Below are 19,060 nucleotides of genomic sequence, written 5' to 3' on the forward strand. Positions count from 1 at the left end.
AAGTGTTGCTTGTCATATCTAATATCAAATTAAATGGAGAAAGAATGCAATTTTAAACAGATATTTATGACAACTAAAGCATTTTGAAAAACAACTAATATTGCTCAAAATATGAAATTTAGAAGAAAAAAATGAAATGGCATGTGTACTCAAAGCTACAAAATTGCTATGAAAAGTTATGTATAGGACAGTAGGAGAGAGGTAAACAGCTTACATATAAAACAAAGGGCGGACAATCCTGCAATCAGAAACAGTCAAAATTCTAGTCATGCAAGCTTCTAGCTGAAGCCATCTGGCCTGATTAACTAACATTGCAATACTTGTATCTATGTGTTTAAATCAATCAATATACATGTTTTCATATTAAATACAAGAGGCCCACAAGCCTTTTCAGTCACCCGAGTATTAGTTAAAAGCATCACAAGCCCCCAGGGCTATGAAATCCATCAACACTTTCCTGTTCTGCATGGTATCTAACCTAAATTATAATTTTCAGCAGCAATATAAAACAAAATATGTTCTAATAACACAAGTGACCATGAAAGTGCCAATGATGAAAGATAATATATCATATTAACAGTATATGACTATTTAGGACCTACCCTAGAGTCTGACCCCTGGGGTTGTGACTATTTAGGACCTATCCTAGAGTCTGACCCCCTGGGGTTGTGACTATTTAGGACCTATCCTAGAGTCTGAACCCTGGGGTTGTGACTATTTAGGACCTACCCTAGAGTCTGACCCCTGGGGTTGTGACTATTTAGGACCTACCCTAGAGTCTGACCCCTGGGGTTGTGACTATTTAGGACCTATCCTAGAGTCTGACCCCTGGGGTTGTGAAAGTCACAATGTTGATGTATCCCTCTCTGCTTTTCCTAAATATGCATTTAGCTTTTATAGAGTATCAGCAAAATTAAAGAAGTCATTCAAACGATAAATAACCACTATCATTTTGGCCCTAACCTGGCACCAAAGTCCTACCATTGGGATCCTGAAATTTACAATATTAGTTTGGTAAAGGGCTACTTGTTTCTTATGGATATCTATTTAGTTTCAATTGCATTAAAGAAGATGTTAGTTAAGTGTTTTACACATGAACACTATATACCAAGTTTGGCCCCGCCCTGGGGTCAGAACCTCTGCCCTGATTATCATGAAATTTATGATTTTCGTAGAGGCCTTCCTGCTCTACATTACTATGCATTTAGTTATTCTTACACGTGCAGTTGTAAAGAAGATATTGGAAAATTGGTCAATTTTAGCAGTTTTTGTCCTGCCCCAAAGCTACGTGTGCAGTAGTCCTGAAATTTACAATTTATGTCTCCCTTGGTCTCAAAGATGCTTCAAACCAAAAGAATTGGAATGGTAGTTATCAAGAAGTTAAAAAATGTTCAATGGAATGGACAACACACAATGCCGGACACAGATCAATAGCAATAGGTCACCTGAGTGAAAATTTCAAAAACATAGTATCTTTTTGTGGAAAACGTTTATGTGTATAATCAGCATGCACAAGTCTTATAAATTCAAGATACATAGTAGATACAAAAAGATTGTACAGTTTTGAGAAATCTGTGAATAGTGATAAACTTGCACACTGTCATGTACAGTTAAAGAGAAGTTCTGGGGAATGCTTTATAGACAAAATGATAAAAACCAAGCTGAATTTGAATGACTCCTCTATCACGAGAAAGTGCTGCATACTCCACTAAAATTCTTCAGTAATTTATTACACGACTCTATAGCAGTATAGTTTACTTAAGCAGTGTCTTCAGGAACGTTTGCAATGGAAGAATGTGCTGGCATTACATAACACACTTCAGCCAGTCTGTGATTTCCCTGGGTGATGAGTGCTGTCTATAAATCAGCCAGTGATTTGTCATTGTTCTGCTACAGATTGTCTGTCTGCCTGTCACTGCTGGGGGGATACACAGACTATCAGTGGAGTTTAACTATGGTTTCTAATCAACTTAGAGCACTGTTTTACGGTTTCTAATCAACTCTGAAGGTTGTTTAAGGTGTGAAGAGCAAAATTACATCAACAACATTGACCCCTGCTCCCCATTGTATATTAACTTACACTTTGTGCGATAATAAGTTTGTTAAAGACCTGTTAAAATTTTTGAACTTTGCGAGTATTCCTACCATAGCCCACAAACCACAGTCTCCACAATCCTGATTTGTTACATCAATATAATGTTATTATTTTCAGTGAGTGGGTTTCATCAAAGTCCACTTGGTAATTAATATGTGAGCAGGAAAACTTTCCTACTTAAGACTACAGTGTCAAAAATTTGTTTAGCCAAATTTATACATTTTCTGAAATTAAAAGCAATCTCAAATCTTTCATAACTAAGCACCAAACCATTTGTTTATCAATAAGCATCATAGTTGGTAAAAGTTCAAACGGAGAACATTTCAATGCATTTTATGGCAGATTAATATGATTCTTGATCTTGTTTGGGGGAAATGTTGAGAGCCTGGTTTGTTTTCGTAAGGATTAGTGGAGATGACACATCTAAACTTTTTAGACTACTCTGTCCATCTGTACACTTCAGGCCAGTCATAAACATGGTCTTATCATTGAGGGGGTCGGAATGTTGTTTTATGGATACTACTCTCAGAGGTGACTCACTGCATCAAGTAGAAACGACTTTCTTCCATACACTGATAAACTTTCACCTTTTAAAAATCAAATATCATGAAATGGAAAAGTCTCTAGATATGGGTCATGAGACCTAAAAAAACAGAGCCCAGTAGTTCAGAAATCACCCCTTTGATTGCAAAGCGATCTGAAGACTTACCTCGTTGATTTTAGGCTTGTTAATGATGCTTTTGGCTCGCTGAGCGTATCGTAGAGTGCTAATTGTTTCACTGTAGTATATGTTTGCAGGGGTAATTGCTGACAGGAAAAAATATAACTTTTAAATAACTTTTAAACAATCATTGATGAAAACCATACAGAATGAAAATCTATTCATTTATCATAACTCATCACTTCATATTGTTACACATGGTACTATTTTTTTAAATAACAAATAAATATAGAGAAAACAACATTATCCTGGTGTAAAATTCTGACTTTTAACATTAATATATGTTCCTATAATTTGGTTGGGAAACAGATGTTCCGCCTTAAAATGCCTTAAAACATACTGGCAATCATGATTGTCTTAGAATTTCCACCAAGGCTGTCTTTGAGAAGCCAGGTTAACACAGAATCTCTGTAGGGTATGTAAGGAAGACGCAGACGTTTGGGGCTGGTGTCAGCAGCACTCAGAAAGCTCTGGGTAGAACCCAGATTGTCAGCACTCCATGATAGGAGAGAGCGTTCAGCTAAAACATAGAAAGTACGGAGCTATATATAGACATAGGGGAGCGTTCAGTTAACATAGAAAATATAGATCAGCAACATAGAAAATACAGATCTATATATAGATATAGGGGAGCGTTCAGTAACATAGAATATACAGATCTATATATAGATATAGGGGAGCGTTCAGTAACTTAGAATATACAGATCTATAAAAAGATATAGGGGGGCATTCAGTAACATAGAAAGTACAGATCTATATATAGAAATAGGAGGGCATTCAGTAACATAGAAAGTACAGATCTATATATAGATATAGGGGAGCGTTCAGTTAACATAGAAAATATAGATCAGTAACATAGAATATACAGATCTATATATAGATATAGGGGAGCGTTCAGTAACATAGAATATACAGATCTATATGATGACATAGGGGAGCGTTCAGTAACAGAGAAAGTCAAGATCTGTATATAGATACAGGGGGCGTTCAGTAACATAGAAAGTACATAATCTATAATGACATAGGGAAACATTTAGTTAAATAATAAAGAAATAAAAATCCAAATAGCTTAGGAAGCAGTGTTATAACATAGCAAATACATATATAATATGTTTTACGGTGTGACCGTGTTTGAGGGCGAAGCAAAAAAAAAGTTTTGGCATTAGTATCTATATTCAAAACAGGACAAAAACAACCCGAAGTTAGCACACGGACGGAGCTGTTACAGTATCAAAGTATCCTAACATTTGATCCACCTATATAATGAACGCGGGAAATATAACGCAATCGATGTAAACAGTACACTGTGACGTCATATTCAGCGTCGTTATTTAGCAAATTTACAAACATAGCGTTTGAACCACAACAAAAAACATGGCGTTAATCGTGGAGTGATTATATATGATTAGGAAAATAAGATTTACATGCGTTTTTAATACGGATTTTATGTAACATCTCAGAACGACGTGAACTGGAGTAGACGAGATTCAAAATGGAGGAATACATGTCCACGCGCTAATATTCGAATCGACGCCATTGGTACCAAACTTTTCAAGTTCCATAGGTATGGTTTAATTTTTCATTATTTTCCTATATTTTCCTTTTAAACATGTATATACGTGTTACCTATAGGGAGAGCTCCACTCTCACGGCCCTTTGGGCCGTGAGAGGGCTTCGCCCTCTATAATGACTTTTCCCGTGTTGTTGGTAAATCCAGTACATTATCTAATCCGTTTACGCCATTTTTCTCTCAACACTATTGTCCCCCTACTGTAGTATCCTTCTGATAGAACTGATATTTTACAAATTAGAGTAATTTTGGTTTTCCAGTTCTTTATGTGTATATATGTTTATGTATTTCATTAATATTTCCTACAATTCCCGTGCACTTGACCCTAAAAATCAGAGGGGTTCCGCAAGTCACCATGGGAAACAAGTATGCAAAGTTATATTAGCCTAACTCTTCCATTTTTAAACAAATCTATATGGTAACTCACGGCAGTGTCACTAACTCTCCTCAGCAACTTGTTGGGAGGGGGTAATACGCAAATAATTAGGTGTGGTAAATAGGTGTGTGCAAAAGTTGATGCAACAATTTTGAGACTTTGTTTTTACCGTACTTTAGTATATTGATCTAATATTATTCAGTTTTGATCGACACATCCAGAGTATGCTCGATAATGATCAATGAATTCAAAAGATAAATGTACAGAAATCACACACATGTATCACTTTTCTGTTGGTTGATACAACCCTAGTATTTATTAAGCTGTTCTTTTTATTTTCAAACAATTATGTGATGTACATCCAGGTTGGAAAGAGAATTTCATAAATTACAATTTGTATACTCCCCCAAACAAAACAAGTGTTTCAGTCAACACGGTCAACAGCCTATATACTACCCACTTTACATTCATTATGTACAATACAGCTGGTCATAAATGGATGGAAAGCTTGAAGGTCATAGGGTACAGCTTTATATATGACAATAACTAGCCATCAATCATGTTTCTGTTGTTTAACCCAACAGTACACACAGTAAAGTAGGAAGTTAAATAGGAGGGACTTACCCAAGGCCTTAATGACGTTGCCTAAGGTGACTAAAGATCGATTGATATTTGCACCTTCCTTTAATCTGCCTTTATAATGTTCACTAAAATTTGGGTCAGCTCTTTCACTGAAAAAAAATATACAGATGGTTTCATCAAAACTGCAGATGAAAGGCATTGGTGGTGATGTGGAGATATTCTTAAAATAAGACTTTTAAAAAACTGTTACATAGATGAAATCCTTAATACTGCTAATGACTGGATTCAGTCATGATGAATGAATATGAAATAAAGAAATTAAAATAAAAAATTAAGCCAATTTGGCAAAATCATGAGAAAGTAATCAGAAGTATGAAAAGTATAGGGGTTGATATTTAGTATTTGTTATATAGTTTTGAACAATGACTGTTCCATTTTAACTATGAATCATTCTATTCTATCTCTCTCACTGTAAGACTACCTCAATCTTCGACAAAAATGACTCGTCTCAGGTGACAAGTTTATAACAGTTGTCTGTACTTCACGCATACACTTTTGATATTTGCTCAATTTGATCTCATTGAAAACTGGCACTTTAAATATTGGACTGATTTCAAAACAGCTAAGTTTACAAATTGTACTTGTTTTACCAGGTATTTACATGTAGATAATATATAAAGTATGCATAGGAAACACATCAATTAAAAGACTAAATTCTTTGAGCAGATTAGCCAAAAGGAAATTTATAGCTATCAAAACTTTTATCTGTATATGCAATATATTTGAATCAAAGAGTTAAATTCCAATGATTAAATATTCTTTGACTCATCAGATTAAGTTGTGTAGGAAGGCAAACTACGCTCCATTTAATCTAACAATATCTTATTGTTTATATTGATTTAATGTTCTATACACATGAAAAACTGGTAGGTCTATAAAATTATTTAAATAATCAGTAATTGAGTGAAAATGATGTTCTTTGTTCATTATCCCCCTCTAAGCTGAACATAATCCAGAGTACTAAAATATTCCACAGAACATATAATACAGGTATTGTTATGGCAATATTTAAAGTATTCACAGAAACACCAATAAATGCTTTTTTTCTTCTTAAATTTCATTTGACATAAATTATGTTTACGATGCAAAATAGCATTATTTTATTGATTAAAAATTAATCTGCCTCTTTTAAACCACTTCAGCATAAACTATCAAGAAATAGAGCAACTTTTGATAGGGATTAACAAAAACGCACTTCTCGTCCCAAGCTTTCAAAAGACTACGACTTTTTCATGTGTCATCAACATGTTAAGATTATTACATTTTTCTTGATCAGGATTTCCCCTAGCCTACAAGTATACTCTGGAATTTAAATCTGTTTAACTTTCATAATATTCTTATGTCTTAAAAATCTCAAGGTAAAATAACTTCATTTTTTATTGAAATAATCCTTGCCTAAATTTTTTCCTCACACGGATCAATAAATAAGACCTACATGTACAACTTCATACTGTGTATCTAATCAAACTTCTGTCGATAATTTCTCCTCTAAAATTTGCTTTACTAGGTAGTCTAATGTAAATTTTTCCTAAGATGTTCCCAATGTATACATCTAATCTCTATTGCAGCAATAAAGAGGTGTTACTGCCAACAAGCCATCCTTGTTCTTCAGAACATAACACTTATGTAATGAATATCATCATATCAGGGATGTGACTGAATTCCTCAGAAATCAGAGAAAAACTGGTCAAAAAGGGAGGAAAACACCTCACCCTACCTGGAAAATTATCATTTTCTGCCACTTTAGATCAAATCCAGAGTGTTTCATTTTTTTGAAAATTGAGCAAATCAGAGATTTCCTCTGAAAAGAGGAAAAATCACACCCCTGTCATATTCAATGAGTCATCAACAAATCTATCATCACATACATTGAAGCTAGTAGAAAATCTATGTAGCTGTTTGATCTGCCACGAAAAGGCAATAAATTACGAATAAAATTAACTCGAAATTATACAAATTATGCTGCTTACTCCAACTACTGGATCAGAATATGAGTTTTGAAACATAGCATGTCCAGGTTTTGTGGTCAGCTAAAATTGCATCCACAATGCTGTTTTGACCTCTATGTATATGTAAGTTACACCCACCTGCCGGCCAAGTCAACGAGGTGAATTTTGCTAACTATTTCATGGGGTAAATCATCTTCTAATCTAGCCTGCAAAACAAAACAGATAAAAGGTTTATATATATAGACATAATGGGACTGTATATCTAGTGGTATATTTCTTCTAACATCACTGCAAAGGACATAGTAGTCTGTATCTAAAAACAATTGTTTGGATAAATAAGTCTCCAATCTTATTTATAATGAGGTTATAAATTCACCAGAAGAATAGTAATTAAAAAGTTACATGAATTGTATGTAGGATTATAGAAAATTGTAATTACAGTATTAATTCTGAATATTTTCATAGATTTGGCTGGGAAAGGTCAAAGCCGCAGTCCTTTGATCTTGGCTTAAATACTACAAAAACAAACAATACGTCTACCAGTGACCCGGCCTGGTGAAGGTCATAGAACTATAGTCATTAAAAATTCAGTTTTTAAGAAAGCCATCAGTTAATATGGATTACTTGATTTCATGTACATCTACTCTGTGTTTACAATGGTTTTATAAATCCCAGGGGATTGTGCTGACATTTGGATAAATACAAAAATGATTAATTTCACAAAATTAAACTTCACAGCCTTAACGTGTACATATCGAACTACTTTTATCTTTAATCTCAGCATGGATTCTTATTCACACTTTGAACAATGAAAGTGTATGCCATATACATCTGAACAAAGGTTGGAATTTAATGGCACTCTTAAAACTGAAATTAGTTTACGTAACTTTTTAAATAAGCATACAAGTCAGGTTTATCTCAATATAATCAGAGGTCAAACTGCTAAATTGTAAAGCTACATTAAATGAGAGGACAGGCAACCAGGTCAAAATTGATTTACAATCCTTTCGGAAAGTTTAGGACGATGCTATTTTTGGAAAAACAAACATTACGGAGTATTAAGCATGGAGAAGGAAATTTTGGTTTAAAAACTAATTCTGGTGAACCATCTAACAAGGGGTTCTATCCTGAACTAATAACAAAACCCACAACTTGTCCCTTATTGTACACAGTCGACAGCTGATACCAAAGTTGGAACTCTGAACAATGCTCGATGTGAGGTAGTCTGTTGTGGGTCGGTATGTAATTGTTCGACCTCAGAGAAAAGGGGCAATTTCTAACCCTCACTCCACCCTGCTTGCTAAACAACTCAATGAACAGATCACAACAACAGAAAAAATACCCCAGACACTCCCAATCTCCGACAAAGCAGCAATGATATTATTTGTAATTGTGTTAATTGAATGTATGAATAGATTCCGTTTAAACTTCTACAGCATTTCTAATTAGAGTCGTCTGTCAAGCACTCCCTCATGCAGAAGGATTTAACACGTAAAAGACAGCAAATCCAATTCAATACATCCGAGACTTTGTATTGAAAATCCTTATGAATGGTGAAAATCTTCCTGTATATCAATATGTATACGACAATCATCAGTGCAGGTCAAATGACAGCAGATCACATGGCATGTACACGCATTTCTAACGTATGTCAAGTGTTAAGTAAAGCTAGCTGACAAAATGTAATTCACTCATTCTTTGGGGTCTTTGCTTCATTTCTCTGTTGTTTGAGAAATTATCTATTTAAATCTCAGGATTTCAACCCCTAATTCTGCCACTTATTATCAACATACTTGTAGAAAACACCACATGTGTACCACATGACTTATTTTTTTCACTCTGGAATGCCTGCTTTCTAGGGCATAAAACTGATATGTAAACTGAGATGTAAACTAAGTTGTAATCTGAGATGTTAACCGAGTTGTAATCCGAGATGTTAACTGAGTTGTAATCCGAGAAATTAACTGAGGTGTAATCTGAGATGTAATCTTAGGTGTAAACTGAGATATTAACTGAGGTGTAATCTGAGATATTAACTGAGGTGAAATCTGAGATGTAAACTGAGGTGTAATCTGAGATGTAATCTTAGGTGTAAACTGAGATATTAACTGAGGTGTAATCTGAGATATTAACTGAGGTGTAATCTGAGATATTAACTGAGGTGTAATCTGAGATGTAAACTGAGGTGTAATCTGAGATGTTAACTGATATGTAATCTGAGATGTTAACTGAGATACAATCAAATTCAATCGAAGTCTCCCCTTCACTATTCACACTGTATTTTCATGCAAAAAACAATGTGAAACCAAGTTCAAAGTTGCTATCCTCTCAATCATTGATAGGCCCTAAGCCTGCATTGCTCACCTGAGTGAAGCTAATGGTCACTATAGCATGACTCCTACTACTACGGTCATGCATGTAGGTCGAGGCAGTGGTCCTGCAAAGAGATACAGTGTTATATTTAAACTTATAATTGCCATCTGAATGTAGCGTAACAAGTACACTAAAAATAGACTACTTTTACAGTAATTTTTACACTTTACTGTGGAGTGGTAAGTAAGAGATGTCCCCATTAAGAAGCACATTTTGTACTGTACCTGCTTTCATTGCCTCTGTCCAAAAGTTCCTGGATTTCCATATTGTCCTTGACATAATGGGAGGATAAATCTATATATGTAGAAACAATAACCCTTATTTGATGTCATGTGCCATTTTCATGCAAATGAAATGTTACATAAATGAACTGCATAATAAATCGAAAGAAATTACCTAAAATATTTTAAATTTATAAGAAATTTTAAATGTGCAGGTTTCACTTTCTGTATCAAGACTGAGAGGTGGTTTTATTGTTGTCATATTAATCATATTTATAATTTCAGTCTGGTGCTGACTTTCTGATCTGAATAATCCACTTGATTCTGTTTAGCCCACCTTGAACATAGGGTCCCTCTTTAGGGTGTTCTCGGACTTTGAGTGTGAATTTCTCCTTGGATTTTGACAATGAAGGCCTCAGCAAATCCTTCACTCTCTCATTATATATCTCAAGATAACTGTAATAGCACAAAAATAGGACCACAACCATATCATAAATTGAATTTTAAATTCAGATTCCTATCATCTGCGAGAAATATTGACAGTGGATTTTTCATACATTGGGATCTTGTGTATTATATAATTCTTTTCTATGTTAAACACTCATTGATCAAATAAGTGCACGTTTATGGCCATTATTGATAACATTTGTGATGTAAGTCATAATTTTCACCTGATATCGACTCTGAAGGTGACATTTTCACTCAGACAATCATCTACATGGCTAAACAACCCCTGTAATATACAATATAAAAATGAGCAGAGAAATCAAGCCTTACAAATTACCAACACAGTAGCACAGCTGCACTTCTCATTATTCATATCTAGAATTCTTTTCTTCATTATCAAACATTTCTCAAAAATGAGAATTGACATTTGAATAGCACAACTTCTAGTTACAGCAATATATTGACATCTTGCTAGAGAGATGGTACCAACAATTATAATAAATGAATTTCCCCTGCACAAAGCCACTGTGAAGCATTAAATAACATGTTCAGTTCCTGTAGTTAGCAGTAGAACTACACCATGCACATTAGTCTTTGTGAAAATTTATACACTGCATTGTGGTGCTCATGTGCATGCTGTCAACTGCAAAGAGTATCTTATGGCTTTCCCTGCATGTCAAGATAATTATCATGCAGGCCAAACTTAGTGAATATTTCACATTACATACACAGAATCAATAATCATTATTGCAATCAAAACATAATCTGATACTAAATCTATGAACAATGATGAAATCTGAAACTAGCTACCAGTGCGTGTGCAGTGTTCACAAGCCAAAGGCTTTCTTTCATATGCGTTATATGCACAATACTTATCAAATTTAGAATATAAGAAACCTGTCATTTTATACCCCCCAAACTTTTGAATCAATATCTCTCTTAACATCACCTTTTAATCTCATTTGCTGTATAAGATTACTGTTTCAGACTAAATTTCCGATATAAAGAGTTAGAGCACTCTGAGTTATACAGCAATGAAATAGTTAGGAGTCTGGGCAGCCGCCTGGCTGTTGTCAGATCAAGGCCTGTTATTGTACGGTCAACATTTGCCAGAGAAAACACATCAGCTCATTTTAAAAAAAAATGCTGGCTAGACAACTTGTTTGAAAATGCATTTTATTTTGCAATGGGTGTCTAAATTCTCCTTATCTTAGGACTAAAACAGATGCCAAACTTAGTTAGCTTTCCATTGTAAATTAAGAGTTGGGAGAGTTTTAGGATGAGGTAATGGTTACCTATCTACAAATCAATTTGCAGATTCAACTGATCAGTTTATACACCCAGAAGCTGTTTAAACAGACTGTATGTATATTTGACCATCAGGCCAGTCAACCTATTGTGTTTGTCTTCTCTTAAAGCTCCGGGAGAAATGACTTCATTTAAATATTGTAAAAAAGCAACCCCAGCAGGTGAAATGATCCATATAAATGTACAGGTTCTTTGAAACCCCATATCCTGATTCAATGAGCTCTTTATCCAAAGGTACAAATATGTTTTAAAAATATATAGGTGTGATGCAAAATTCCTCCCTTTAGTACTAATTAATGTAGCTTTGAGAATTACTTCTGCATGAAATGAAAGAAACAAAATCGACATCATACAATTATTACAGTAAATATACGATTTAGTTTTCCCCTCTATAAACTGTAGATAGAAATGAATTATTTGAACAAGACACAGGCATAGATTGGAGAATGCAAGTCAAGTTAATCAGGATCGTTTTAGTTCACAAACCCTTGTGAACACTTAGTATACAAGGCCTGTAAGGAACTTATCTCTAAATGGCTTTATCATGAAATACACGATGGAATAATGCAGAAAATAAGGGAACTCTGACTCGTAGCGGATTATTCGTCTCACTTTCGACTAGAATGTCTCCCATACAAGAAGAGGTGTAAAGATTATGTTGTGTTTACTTTCCCATTTATTTATGTGAAAATGCTCTCTTATCAAAAACATTTCAATGAGCTATACGTAGGTACTATCGAAAAGAAGTTAGTAGATAAACAAAAACCATGGACTGAATGTTGCTTTACTCAGTAGTGGACCTCTGTCCTGTGTTATGAAGACAGACGATCTGACCTAATGTATTCCAATCAAATCTGCTATTACTATTTCCGATTTTCTAAAACCAACAAATGTTAAAGTAAATAACGGGGTCAAAGTTGTGCTTGAATGGAAGTCAGACTCGAAGTTCTGCATTCAGTATTGTTAGATCTGCATTTCCTCACAAAAGGGAACTCAGAAGAAATTTCTTTAGTAGTTTTGAAAGTGATTAAAATGTTAAGAGTGGATAAACTGAAATAAATATCTAACAATTTTGCTGTCTGCTCCACATACATCTATCTACTTTAATTGGTAATTATTTCAGCAGCCTGGTAATGAGTTTTTTAGCATGATAAAGACTTAAGTGCTCTACGCTGCATGTCTAGCTTCATTGTAATGCTTATACTCAAAACATCTTCCTGTCATTAGTAGATTTCTTTTTTACCTCACATATTCTTGGAATAATTCCGAAGTCCTCCTGAAAGAATAAAATAAAACAGAACATCAACATATATAAATTTTCTTGTTCACTTTTATCAGCTAATTTCTGGTGCATTCTTTGGAGTCTGCAGCTTACTCTATAAATAGGAAGGTTTCACTGAGTAGATTCTATCTATTGAATTGATTATAAGCAAACCTAAATCTATCAATTTCAATCTAATATCATTACCAAAAAAATGTCAGCATTGAACAAGAATCATTATACACTCTGACCAAAACAATATCCTTATTGCTCCTATAATCTTATAAAGAGCCTGAAATATTGAGGATTTGATTCTTTCCTGAAATGTAAATGTTTTGTAATAACAAATTCACAATACACTCTGTATCCTGTCAATTCTTATTTGTATAATAATCATAACATTTTACTGATACAAAAATATTATATCAGTACATACTCCTTATACAAGTGATGTTATATCAGCCATAGTACTCTACTAATACAGATGATACTAACTAACGTACTAACATCAGTACATACTCCTTATACAAGTGATGCTATATCAGCCATAGTACTCTACTAATACAGATGATACTAGAGAAGTAAGTACTTTACCAATACAGATGGATTTATGATACTGACCTGAGGCCCCATCATTGTGTATGTTTTTCCGGTTGATGTCTGACCATAAGCAAACAGGCAGGCATTGTAACCCTCAAAAGCAGCCTGCAGAACCTCTGTCCCCAGGTCTTGAAACACCTTAAAACAAAACAGGTAGACATCCATTTCAGTGAGTTCAATTTTCATTGCCCTGTATCACAAAGTGCTACTGTGTATTAACATTTTGTGGGGGTTTTATGTTCAGAAAACAATAAACGACATGAGGATAAATTTTTGTTTGGGTTTTAATTGATACTTTGATAATTTTTGTAAATATATCTTTTATATATGAAACAAAATCTAATTTTCAAACAATTTTTTTCATTTTAGCATAATTCTTTAAAATTCACTTAGATGTCCTTGTTTATTTTGTGTGTATGGTTTTTTGGGGGGGTTGGGGTTGTTTTTTGGTTTTTGTTTTTTTTTGCTACTACATTTTCATCTAGAATGCCCCAGGCCCATAGACATTTTTCTAAGACATCCAATTTCTGAATATAATGAGTGTAATATATATAAACTATTTTGTGAACTCAGAAAAGAAATGATATAAGTGGCATTATATATAAGATGGATTTAATGGGAAAAATATATGTACATTGGGACAAATGACTGGAAATGAAGAAGACAGAGTCTGCTATCTGTCATATGTGGCACTGTGAACTTTACTGGATTTATATGGGATTTCTCTGTGGGAAGAAAACTGATGATAATGGCGGCCGAAAGACACGGAAAAGAAAAAAAAAACTCCAAAAAAGCTTTACATCTGACCATTTCATAAACCCATATTGCAAAGGGTTAGTACATATTCTGACCACATGATCTAGAAGCAAAGACATTTCAAAAACGGCCTACACAAGACGTGCTGAAACTAGGGAAGTGTTACCTTCTGATTAACACAGAAACCTAGTAATACGGAGCGATTTGTCTCAAACCAAACAAGAAACAGCTTTCAATATGACAAGTTTTACCTGGGTGCCCAGTATTACAAAAGATGGCCTAGGATGACTTTGAGGGTTCAGTGTGATTATACATAACTAAGCTATCAGGCTTACCTAACACAGATGTAAAGGTAGATTTGGATAATCATGCAATAAAAAGTCAATTCTTATAAAACACCTCACACATAGAACAATTCCTCCTTTGTATTTCTTTTTATTTCATCAAGCTAATATTGATGCCCCATCCATGCAAGCTTCGATCCTGCTCACAGTAAATTGTATTCTGCAAGCTTTTAATACCTGGGACTATATACACCTGATTATAGGGACTGGAAATCTTTTCATGCCATCACTGCTGCCTCACATCCCATTATGTGTATCTTTACCTAACAATGGTTCATTCTCATAAAAATGGATGGAAGATTTCTCCTGTCCTTAAAGGGACTGATTCACAATTTCCCCCAATTTTGATTTTCACTTTAGATTATCAAAATCTACAGTCTAATATGTATATAAGGTTTCACAAAAAATTAAAGTTATATATCATGACAGAAGCTCATTATATATAGAGAGTTTATTATTGTTTTAAAAACAAAGATTGAGGTGTGTTATTGTTTACGAAGTTTTCAAAATAAATTAATGGATATTGATCCAAGTCTATTATACATATATCACATCTTAAGTATACTTTAGGTAAAATCTGTCATTTAAAAGTTAAAATTTATGACTGTACAAAATTATGATGCTTTAAATTACAAAATTAACATTTCACTGGTTTGTTTGTTTACATAAAAATATTCAAGTCTTTGTTTACATAACACAGAATTAAAGCTAAAATATTGCTCTTATCCTTGCATTCAGAAGGTCCATATTTTGGTTGTCAACATTTTTGACATCAAAAGTGAAAAACATTTTTTTTCCGGAAAATGTGAACTAGTCCCTTTAAGATCTTGGGCGTATTCTTATTCAGCCTTATTCAGCACACCACTGTTTGGGAATCCTTGTTGTTGTGGTTTGTTGACACTTGTTAACGAGTTTTTTTTTTCCACCTGTACATATACTCATTATTATACTGATCCATTCTTGCTTTTCAAAACAGTTTAAATTGTTCTGACTTCTGAGTATTTGCTTTCTAAACAGCAAAACTATACAAGTGCTCAAGATTTATTTAAATGCTTATGATAACATGTACTTCTCCAATCTAGATCTGCTGCCTTGCGTATTCCTCAATGATCTCTAAAACCCACTAAATTTCTCTTATTCTGTGGAGACTTTGAATGACAACTTTGCAATATTGCATTTTTGTACTATCTTCATGAAGTGTACATGTATCAATGTACATGATGTATTTATATTGATTTCAGTGTTTGAGTGTGATCTACCTTAAAATATATATAAATCTTGTCGCCTTTAAATGTAGCAGATTTACGATTGTTGAAAGAATGTAGAAGGAAGGTGCAAATTAACAGAATAAGTCAAGACTTTCCATAACAGGCAAACAGAAAAAAATCCTGGGAGGCACATGTCTGACATAAAAAAAATATATATTAAAGCAAGAAAATACACTTTTAAACCAAAAAACACACTGCTGCTTTGCATATTTCTTAACACTGTCAAAACATGACGATACACTGTGTGAAAGAAACAAAAAACACTGTCAAATAAAGAATGAAGATACACCATCAAAGCATGAAGATATAGTGTCAAAACATGTCTAAGATATACTGTCAAAGCATGAAGATACACCATCAAAGCATGCAGATATAGTGTCAAAGCATGAAGATACACTCTCAAAACATGAAGATACACTGTCAAAACATGAAGATACACTGCCAAAGCATGAAGATATATTGTCAAAGCATGAAGATATACTGTCAAAGCATGAAGATACACTGTCAAAGCATGAAGATACACTGTCAAAACATGAAGATATACTGTCAAAGCATGAAGATATACTGCCAAAGCATGAAGATACACTGTCAAAACATGAAGATACACTGTCAAAACATGAAGATACACTGTCAAAACATGAAGATATACTGTCAAAACATGAAGATATACTGTCAAAACATGAAGATATACTGTCAAAGCATGAAGATACACTGTCAAAACATGAAGATACACGGTTAAAACATGAAGATATACTGTCAATTAAAGCATGAAGATACACTGTCAAAGCAAACAAACACACTGTCAGAGAAATTGGTCATTACCAAAAATGATTGAATTTTTTCCGTTTCTAAAAGATTAGAATGAGGCTACTAAATATGGCATACCAGGTTTTTCTATGATCTCAAACTTCACCGTCTCTGACCTTTATTACAACTAAAAATTCAGTGTTGAAGCCTCCGACTTACACTGTTCGAATTATAGTCGAATCAGAGAAGCATTTCTTTTTATACAGATCACACCTTCTTTCTCATTTAAAAGATAAACCAAGAGGAAATGTTTTAGAAACATATATCCACACCCCCATGTTGTGGCAATATTGATAAGGGTCAAACATCAATTAATGATCGTCAAAAATAAAGGAAACCAGCAGACTAAGTTTGATGTCTATCAAGCAAAGGGTTTTCAAAATATTGAGCAAACAATATTTTCTCATTTCCAGAGTAGTCTGATCCTGACCGTTGAGTTATGTCCAAGACACGATGTAGTTACGAAATCAACAATATTGTATCAATATCAAATTGATATCGAATTATGTGACATAATTAACAGTTATAGTTGTTATGATTAATTAATTTAGTATTTAAACAATAATTTTCTGAACATGATGAAGTTTCCCTTGCTGTTGACAATATCGTATTGATATCGATTCGTTATTTAACAGATTTTCATTACCATCCATGTTAATTTGTGTTTTTATATACTCTTATATAATCATGTAGGTGTAATTTGTGCTTTGCAAAGCTTTTCAATGAAATTTGTGTTAATATCGATGATATATCGTATCTATATTAATTTATGATTGCTTAGCGGATCGATGGTTGTTATTGCCCGTGTGTCTGTGTGTGTTTTGTGCTCCCGTATACCTATGTGTAATTTGAGCTAGCAGAGTTTCCCTTGCTGTTGATATAATCGATATTGATTTACAGCGAGATGATCATTATCACCCAGTTTTTTGTGTTTTATACTTCTGTATATTAAGGTGTAATTTGGGCTTGCAAAGTTTCCCTGCTGTCAATATCGTATCAAATTATAAGTCCTTTAGCAGACATTAGTTATTGCCTGTGTTTCTATGTGTGTTTTATGTATGAGTAATTTTAATTTTTGAAGATATCCTTGCTGTTGATATAGACGATATCGTATCGAAATAGAATTATGATTGTTTTGCAGTTTATGGTTGTTGCACTTGTTACTTAGTGGGTTTTTTTTTTATATATTTGTATGTATGTACATTTGTATTTTTGTCTGTTAAGTCAATATAATAAAGCTTAAAATGAAGTTTTCTTTAGGAGTGATTGAAACATAGGGATGTTAATACAGATACAGCAAAGTTGATAACTTTTACAAAGTAATTATAATACCAAATTAGATATATAAAACATTCAACATAATAATTACAAGCATTATTATAAACCTTTAATTAACTTTAAAAACAAATTTTACTAATCACTATTGATATCAATACAACATCATAATTTTGTCAATATCGATATAACTTTCTCCAGTATATTACATCAATTTACTTCAATTACACTGTATGGTTAACATCGATACAATATTGACATAATATTGCTGATATTGACATTGCGATCAGTTGCACATAAGACATCCATTATTTTCAAAATTTACAAATTCCATTGATCACATAAAATATGAAATGATAGTGATAAGATAGTCAATATTGACATTGCACTCAGCCTTGGACATGGATGTAACCTTTAGCCTTTGTGACCTCAAAATCAATAAGGCTCACCTACTCCTTAAGGATACCAATAGCACCAACTTTGATAGATCAAGCAACTTGTGTTCTCAAGATATTAAGCAGACAACATATTCTTATGTCCGAAATAGTTTGACCCCTGACCTTTGACCCCAAATTCATTCTTTTGAAGCTCAAGATATTGAACAGACAACATTTGGGTCTTCCCCAGAGTTAACCAACATACCAACAGGTGCAAACCAATATATGCCCTCTTTTTCAAAGGGGAGCATAAAAAAGAAAGGCCAAGTATAATGTAAATATCTAAGCATGTTAAACAAATTAGTTTGCATGAATCTGCATCTTCCATCTTATTTATTCAAAAAAATATTTCACTCTGACAGAGTGTGCTCATAGTTGAGAAAAGTCACTATTTACAAAACAATTCAAAATTCATTAAATGGCTCTTCAACAAATAATTTTCACCTCTGCCCGCTTGCACATTGCTTAGTTCTTACATTTTGTTGCAAGATCTGATAGAACATGTTTGCAATAATTCATGTAGTCAATCCAGACATCTAAACGGAGCCCTTATCACTTCACTGATCAAGTAGTGATAACAATCTTTCGCTTAACACCCCTTTGTCAAGAT

At 33.6% G+C, this 19,060-nt stretch overlaps 1 protein-coding gene across 9 annotated transcripts in view; it reads right to left on the bottom strand.

The window, feature by feature from the left end:
* The window catches only part of LOC125649680 (uncharacterized), a 219,428-nt gene that overhangs the window by 195,049 nt on the left and 5,319 nt on the right, over nucleotides 1–19,060 (bottom strand). For 5 of the 9 annotated variants that reach the window (XM_056166339.1, XM_048877384.2, XM_048877383.2 and 2 more), the window contains exons 4-14: nucleotides 13,585–13,701; nucleotides 12,946–12,978; nucleotides 10,619–10,680; nucleotides 10,285–10,403; nucleotides 9,951–10,020; nucleotides 9,718–9,790; nucleotides 7,492–7,559; nucleotides 5,387–5,493; nucleotides 3,157–3,336; nucleotides 2,805–2,902; nucleotides 215–238 (exon numbers count right to left, since the gene is read on the bottom strand). In XM_056166339.1, coding sequence (XP_056022314.1) covers nucleotides 215–238; nucleotides 2,805–2,902; nucleotides 3,157–3,336; nucleotides 5,387–5,493; nucleotides 7,492–7,559; nucleotides 9,718–9,790; nucleotides 9,951–10,020; nucleotides 10,285–10,403; nucleotides 10,619–10,680; nucleotides 12,946–12,978; nucleotides 13,585–13,701 — 951 coding nt within the window. The remainder of the gene's footprint in view (nucleotides 1–214; nucleotides 239–2,804; nucleotides 2,903–3,156; nucleotides 3,337–5,386; nucleotides 5,494–7,491; nucleotides 7,560–9,717; nucleotides 9,791–9,950; nucleotides 10,021–10,284; nucleotides 10,404–10,618; nucleotides 10,681–12,945; nucleotides 12,979–13,584; nucleotides 13,702–19,060) is intronic. The other 4 variants (XM_048877385.2, XM_056166343.1, XM_056166342.1 and 1 more) reach the window with 1 other exon arrangement.

This window comes from Ostrea edulis, chromosome 5 (genome assembly GCF_947568905.1).
Source record: "Ostrea edulis chromosome 5, xbOstEdul1.1, whole genome shotgun sequence".
NCBI classification, from domain to species: Eukaryota; Metazoa; Mollusca; class Bivalvia; order Ostreida; family Ostreidae; genus Ostrea; species Ostrea edulis.